Source organism: Triticum urartu, chromosome 5A (genome assembly GCF_056163025.1).
Source record: "Triticum urartu cultivar PI428250 chromosome 5A, HENAU_Tu73, whole genome shotgun sequence".
NCBI lineage: Eukaryota > Viridiplantae > Streptophyta > Magnoliopsida > Poales > Poaceae > Triticum > Triticum urartu.
The window spans coordinates 78,824,744-78,832,633 of NC_141877.1; the positions used below are offsets into that span (position 1 = coordinate 78,824,744).

At 43.9% G+C, this 7,890-nt stretch overlaps 1 protein-coding gene across 1 annotated transcript; it reads left to right on the plus strand.

Moving 5' to 3' along the window:
* The first annotated feature begins 1,690 nt into the window (after positions 1-1,690).
* Positions 1,691-3,157, plus strand: LOC147970346 (uncharacterized). Its single transcript, XM_087523410.1, has one exon. The coding sequence runs from the start codon at positions 1,691-1,693 to the stop codon at positions 3,155-3,157; it is 1,467 nt and encodes a 488-aa protein (XP_087379536.1).
* Positions 3,158-7,890: the final 4,733 nt, after the last annotated feature.

Here is a 7,890-nt window from a genome sequence, read left to right on the forward strand (position 1 = left end):
CTCGTCTCCCGCAAGAAGAAAGCAACTCAATCGTTATTCTCCACTGAGATGGGCCTTGGGCCTTTAGTCCATCACATGGATGGAGATTAAGAAGTGGCGCTGGCCCAGATCGTAGGTAGACTGCGATCGTGGGTTAGGTTAAAAGAATAGCGATTGTGGGTTTTTGAAAAGAAAAAAAAAGCAGCGATCGAGCCGAGAGCAGCACATGCATGACCGACGGCAAGCAGATAAATTTAGACGGTGGGCACGCACAGGCGGAAGCAGATTATGAATTGGAAGAACTAAAGTTCATCTTATGGTGTCTACAAGAAAGAGCAAAGACTGCAAATCAAATTTCAACTCAAAAGTTATGATGTACCGTGCATTTGCGTATGTGCTTCCTTTGTGTATAACTATGTTCTACAGGAGGTGGACAACGGAGCAGATGAATTGATTCATCCTTATTGAACATGTTAGTTTCATAATTTTGATAAATTTATATGCTCACAAAAAGGTAACATAAAATATAATCAACATAACTAACTATAATTTGTTCAGACAAATATCACAAAACTAACATATGAATATGGTGTCAAGAGATACTGCTTACACTATTATTCGCCACCATCACTTTTTAATGGAAAAGTCGCTACTATAAATTTACGATTGGGCGTACAACATGAGGTTGGGTGCGTACAACATGAGGGTGGGTGCGGGGGCGACCCAAGGGGCGACTACGGCCGTGCCGCCATCATCGGCCGGGGATTGGCCTCGAGTAGGCGGACGGTTTTAGGCACTGGCAGACTCCAATGAGGATGAGGCGGACGGAGATGGGGATGTCCTGGCGGCCTCCCGAAAGTCGCCGACCCCGTCGGATCTCATTTATGAGTTCTTCCACTCCGGCTACGACGAAGATGAGGTGGCAACGACGGTTGACAAAGTTTTGCCACTCGACGATCCGGCTAGAATTGGACTTCAGGTGAGAGAGAAGAAGGAGATGATCCGTCGCATAGTTTATCGGAGAACGGCGGCGATGGCGATCAGGCCATGGACATGCCCCCTGCCTAAGGTAAGTCTCCCAAACTTAACGCTTTTCGATTTGATTCGTCCGGATTCGTGGACTACTATTACGAGAAGGAAAAATGCGCGCCGGGCAGTGCCTCGATCAGCACCGGGGGTGTCCGCGGCAGCCATGCCGGCGAACCCGGCGATCCAGATGGCGGCGGCTCGTCAGGAGCTTTTGAATCAGATCCTGGGCCGTAGTGGGCCGGTTTTGTCTGATACACATCCAGATTTGGCTGGGCCGGGGACTGCCGGGTAGGAGGCCCAGGCTAGTCCGGTATCCTCCAATATCAATCATGCAGACATAGGCATATCAAGCGATCCGGCTGCGCCTTCATCCTCGCTGAACGCTAGGGTTGTTCGATGAGGGAAGCCGGGCTTCCGTTCCTGTGGTCTTGGCCGTGCGGCGAATACCTTCCCTCGTGGGCATGTCCGGCCGAGGGGCTGGTGCGCCACCGGGGAAGAAGCCCTCTACCCCGACCGGTGACGGGTGCTGGGTGTGGGGCACTGGTGCTGGCTGGCCCTAGACCCATGGTGGCCAGCGGGGTGGCGCAGACGGTTGCGTGGCGAGGTCGTGGTCACACCGGGGCTCGGCCACCTTCTCAGGGCCCGGCTGCGATGCCAGCAGCAGGTCGGGGCGGGACGGTCCATGGTCCTCGACCGCAGGCGCATACTCCGGTTGTGGCTGCTGCCGCGGGGCAGGGCGGTGCGCTTGGTCCGCGGCCGCCTACACTCGGGAATTAGGTCGTCACGCCCGGTCATCATCCTCGGGCGGCGCCACCGCCTCATTACGTTGCGAGGCCACCGCAAAAACGGCCTGGACCGGCGCAGAACGTGGGTGTTGGAGGTGCTTCCGGACCGTCCCGGGGACAGTGCGGGGACGATAGATACGATGCGTATGGTGATGGCCAACACCGTGGTTCGTCCTCGACGGGTGTTGGCCGTGGTTATGGTTGGCAGAGTGATGGTACAGCTGGGAGACCCTTTCTTGGTCCTCCGGGTGGTTTCGTTGAGGGGGCGTCCGGCCCTGACTATTGGCAGCGGGGTGGATATTGTGGTCACCGTGGTGGACGGGGGGGGGAGAGGGGGTCGGTTCCGTCACCGGCACCCTCCTCCGCCTGTAGTGGTCGAGCAGACGACCACCGCCGGGGCCACCGAGACGCCGGAGCTATCCGGCCAGGCCATGGATGTGGTGACGGCGCTTGCCAATGCGGAGGTACCTGGGACTGCAACCGCTGTGTTGGCCTCGGTCGAGGCAGCAGACATGGCTGACTTAGATAGAGCGTCTAAGTGGGCGCGCAATAAGGAAAAAATGCTTTGCTATCGTTGTGGAGAGAAGGGCCACTTTATTGTTGAATGCGTGGCGGAACTTTGTGATACTTGTGGCAAGCCGGCACATGATACGGGGGAGTGCCCGATCTTGCGTGATCATATGCCGACTCTTACTATTTATGGAGTGTACCGTGCTGAGCTGATGTTTTTTGAGACTCCTAGTGCAAGGGAGATTCCAGAGGAGACCCAAAGTGTGACCACTGGCGTGGTGAAAGTTATCAAAGGAGATGTTTCTGAGAATCAGATCGTGCAGAGGCTTAAGGAATTAGCTCCAGACGACTTCCAATGGGAGCTCGTTAGTCTCGAGGCCAACACCTTTAAGGTTGATTTTCCTTCGGTTGAGGATTTGCAGAGGCTTCTGAGTTTTGGGTTGTGCAGAGTTCCTGGCATAGAATGTATCTCGGAGTTCCAAGAGTGGAAGAGGGTCGAGCCTCAGGGCAAGCCTCTAAGTCAGGTATGGTTACGTTTTTCTGGGGCTCCCTCGAAGCCGATGCAGGATGCTAGGGTTGTGGCTAGCTTGGGCATTATGGTTGGGAAAACTGAGAGAGTGGATATGGCTTTTACCCAAGCTCACGGGGTGGCCCGACTTTTGGTAAGTGTTCTGGATATTGAGTTCGTGCCTGATGTGGTGAAGTGGACATATAGAGGCCATATTTATAACCTCGATATTGAGTTTGAGGATGCTGATCTGTTCGTTGAGGCTATCAATGGGACTGATGTGGACATGCATGAGGGTGATGACAACTCGGGTGCTAAGGAGGCACCAATTGATGATGCTGGATGATACGTCTCCAACATATCTATAATTTTTGATTGCTCCATGCTATTATATTATCTATTTTGGATGTTCATGGGCTTATTTTTACACTTTTATTATATTTTTTGGAACTAACCTATTAACCGGAGGCCCGACCCAAATTGCTGTTTTTTTCCTATTTTAGAGTTTCGCCGAAAAGGAATATCAAACAGAGTCCAAACGGAATGAAACCTTCGGGAGCATTATTTTTGGAACAAACGTGATCCAGGAGACTTGGAGTGTGCGTCAAGAAACAATCAAGGAGGCCACGAGGCAGGGGGCGCGCCTACCCCCCTAGGCGCGCCCTCCACCCTCGTGGGCCCCTCGTTGCTCTACCGACATACTTCTTCCTCCTATATATATATCTATATACCCCGAGAACATCCAGGAGCACCACAAAACCCTATTTGCACTGGCGCAACCTTCTGTACCCAAGAGATCCCATCTTGGGGCCTTTTCCGGAGCTCCGCCAGAGGGGGCATTGATCACGGAGGGCCTCTACATCAACTCCATGGCCCCTCCGATGATGTGTGAGTAGTTTACTTCAGACCTTCGGGTCCATAGCTAGTAGCTAGATGGCTTCTTCTCTCTCTTTGGATCTCAATACAAAGTTCTCCTCGATTCTCTTGGAGATCTATTCGATGTAATCTTCTTTTGCGGTGTGTTTGTCGAGATCCGATGAATTGTGGGTTTATGATCAAGTTTATCTATGAATAATATTTGAATCTTCTCTGAATTCTTTTATGTATGATTGGTTTATCTTTGCAAGTCTCTTCGAATTATCAGTTTGGTTTGGCCTACTAGATTGATCTTTCTTGCAATGGGAGAAGTGCTTAGCTTTGGGTTCAATCTGGCGGTGCTCGATCCCAGTGACAGAAAGGGAAACGGCACGTATTGTATTGTTGCCACCGAGGATAACAAGATATGGTTTACATCATATTGCATGAGTTTATCCCTCTTCATCATGTCATCATGCTTAAGGCGTTACTCTGTTCTTATGAACTTAATACTCTAGATGCATGCTAGATAGCGGTCGATGTGTGGAGTAATAGTAGTAGATGTAGAATCATTTTGGTCTACTTGTCACGGACATGATGCCTATATACATGATCATGCCTAGATATTCTCATAATTATTCGCTTTTCTATCAATTGCTCGACAGTAATTATCACCCACCGTAATACTTATGCTATCTTGAGAGAACCCACTAGTGAAACCTATGGCCCCCGGGTCTATTTTCCATCATATAAGTTTCCATCTACTTTATTTTGCAATCTTTACAATCAATCTATATCATAAACATACCAAAAATATTTATCTCATTATTATTATCTCTATCAGATCTCACTCTTGCAAGTGGACGTGAAGGGATTGACAACCCCTTTATCGCGTTGGTTGCAAGGTTCTTATTTGTTTGTGTAGGTACGAGGTGACTTGCGCGTGGTCTCCTACTGGATTAATACCTTGGTTCTCAAAAACTGAGGGAAATACTTACGCTGCTTTACTACATCACCCTTTTCTCTTCAAGGGAAAACCAACGCAGTGCTCAAGAGGTAGCAAGAAGGATTTCTGGCGCCGTTGCCGGGGAGATCTACGCCAAGTCAAGACATACCAAGTACCCATCACAACTCTTATCCTCCGCATTAAATTCTTTGCCATTTTCCTCTCATTTTCCTCTCCCCCACTTCACCCTTGCCATTTTATTCGCCCTCTCTTTCCGTTCCTCTTCTTATTTTCAATTTGCCTCTTTTGCCCGTTTCTTGTTTGCTTGTGTGTTGGATTGCTTGCTTGTCACAATGGCTCAAGATAATACTAAATTGTGTGACTTTGCCAATGCCAACAATAATGATTTTATTAGCACCCCAATTGCTCCTCTTACCGATGCTGAATCTTGTGAAATTAATACTGCTTTGCTGAATCTTGTCATGAAAGATCCGTTTTCTGGCCTTCCTAGTGAAGATGCCACTACCCATATAAACAACTTTGTTGATTTGTGTGATATGCAAAAGAAGAAAGATGTGGATAATGATATTGTTAAGCTTAAGCTATTTCCATTTTCGCTTAGAGATCGTGCTAAAGCTTGGTTTTCGTCTTTGCCTAAAAATAGTATTGATTCATGGAATAAGTGCAAAGATGCTTTTATCTCTAAGTATTTTCCTCCCTCTAAGATCATCTCTCTTAGAAACGATATTATGAATTTTAAGCAACTTGATCATGAACATGTTGCACAAGCTTGGGAGAGGATGAAATTAATGATACGTAATTGCCCTACACATGGTTTGAATCTTTGGATGATTATACAAAAAAATTATGCCGGATTGAACTTTGCTTCTAGAAATCTTTTAGATTCGGCCGCGGGAGGCACTTTTATGGAAATCACTTTAGGAGAAGCTACCAAACTCCTAGATAATATTATGGTTAATTATTCTCAATGGCACACTGAAAGATCTACTAGTAAAAAAGTTCATGCAATTGAAGAGATTAATGTTTTGAGTGGAAAGATGGACGAATTTATGAAATTGTTTGCTAATAAGAGTGCTCCTACTGACCCTAATGATATGCCTTTGTCTACTTTGATTGAGAATAATAATGAATCTATGGATGTGAATTTTGTTGGTAGGAACAATTTTGGTAATGACGCATATAGATGTAATTTTAATCCTATGCCATTTCCTAGTAATTCCTCTAATAATTATGGAAACTCCTACAACATTTCTTATGGAAATTATAATAAGATGCCTTCTGATTTTGAATCTAATATTAAAGAATTTATTAGTTCGCAAAAGTGTTTCAATGCTTTGATTGAAGAAAAATTGCTTTAGATTGATGAGTTGGCTCAGAACATGGATAGAATTTCTCTTGATGTTGATTCTTTGAATCTTAGATCTATTCCACCTAAGCATAATATCAATGAGTCTCTCAAAGCCATGAGAATTTCCATTGATGAGTGCAAAGAAAGAACCGCTAGGATGCGTGCTAAGAAAGATTGCTTTGTAAAAGCATGTTCTTCTAGTTTCCATGATAATAAGGATGAAGATCTAAAAGTGATTGTGTGTACCCTATTAAATCTTTGTTTTGCAATATGAATCTTGATAACGATGGCACTGGAGATGAGTCAACTTTAGTTAGAAGGCGTCCCAATGATTCGGACTTTTTAGATCTTGATGCAAAAATTGCTAAAAGTGAGATTGGAGAGGTTAAAACTTTAAATATCAATGAACCCAGTATCTTGGATTTCAAGGAATTTAATTATGATAATTTCTCTTTGATAGATTGTATTTCCTTGTTGCAATCTGTGCTAAATTCTCCTCATGCTTATAGTCAAAATAAAGCTTTTACTAAACATATCGTTGATGCTTTGATGCAATCTTATGAAGAAAAACTTGAGTTGGAAGTTTCTATCCCTACAAAACTTTATGATGAGTGGGAACCTACTATTAAAATAAAAATTAAATATCATGAATGCTATGATTTGTGTGATTTGGGTGCTAGTGTCTCCACGATCCCAAAAACTTTGTGTGATTTGCTAGGTTTCCATGAATTTGATGATTGTTCTTTAAAATTGCACCTTGCGGATTCCACTATTAAGAAACCTATGGGAAAGATTAATGATGTTCTTATAGTTGCAAATAGTAACTATGTACCCGTAGATTTCATTGTTCTTGATATAGATTGAAATCCTTCATGTCCTAATATTCTTGGTAGAGCTTTCCTTAGAACGATTGGTGCAATTATTGATATGAAGGAAGGGAATATTAGATTCCAATTTCCATTAAGGAAAGGCATGGAACATTTCCCTAGAAATTAAATTAAATTGCCATATGAATCTATTATGAGAGCCACTTATAGATTGCCTACCAAAGATAGCAATACCTAGATCTATCTTCGCTTTTATGCCTAGCTAGGGGCGTTAAACGATAGCGCTTGTTGGGAGGCAACCCAATTTTATTTTTAGTACTTGATTTTTGATCCTGTTTAGTAATAAATAATTTATCTAGACTCTGTTTTGGTTGTGTTTTTTGTGTTTAATTAGTGTTTGTGCCAAGTAGAACCGTTGGGAAGACTTGGGGAAAGTCTTTTTGATCTTGCTGTAAAAAACAGAAACTTTAGCGCTCACGAGAATTGCTTCCATTTTTATTGGGAGAGTGATATTTAGTTAATTCTTTTTGAAGATGATTAATAGATAAATTAATCACGTCCATAAATTTATTTTAGAATTTTTGGGGTTTCAGAAGTTTGCGTTAGTTACAGATTACTACAGACTGTTCTGTTTTTGACAGATTCTGTTTTTCATGTGTTGTTTGCTTATTTTGATGAATCTATGGCTAGTAAAAGAGTTTATAAACCATATAGAAGTTGGAATACAGTAGGTTTAAAACCAATATAAATAAATAATGAGTTCATTACAGTACCTTGAAGTGGTGTTTTGTTTTCTTTCGCTAACGGAGCTCACAAGATTTTTCTGTTAAGTTTTGTGTTGTGAAGTTTTAAAGTTTTGGGTAAGGATTCGATGGATTATTGAACAATGAGTGGAAAGAGCCTAATATTGGGTATTACCATGGAACCCCAAGGTAAAATACAAGGACATCAACAATCCTAATCTTGGGGATGCCCCGAAAGGCATCCCCTCTTTTGTCTTCGTTCATCAGTAACTTTACTTGGAGCTATATTTTTATTTGCCACATGATATGTGTTTTGCTTGGAGCGTCTTGTATGATTTG

Coding starts and splice junctions, on each gene's coding strand:
- LOC147970346 (XM_087523410.1), top strand. CDS start 1,691: ATGGTCCTCGACCGCAGGCGCATACTCCGGTTGTGGCTGCTGCCGCGG.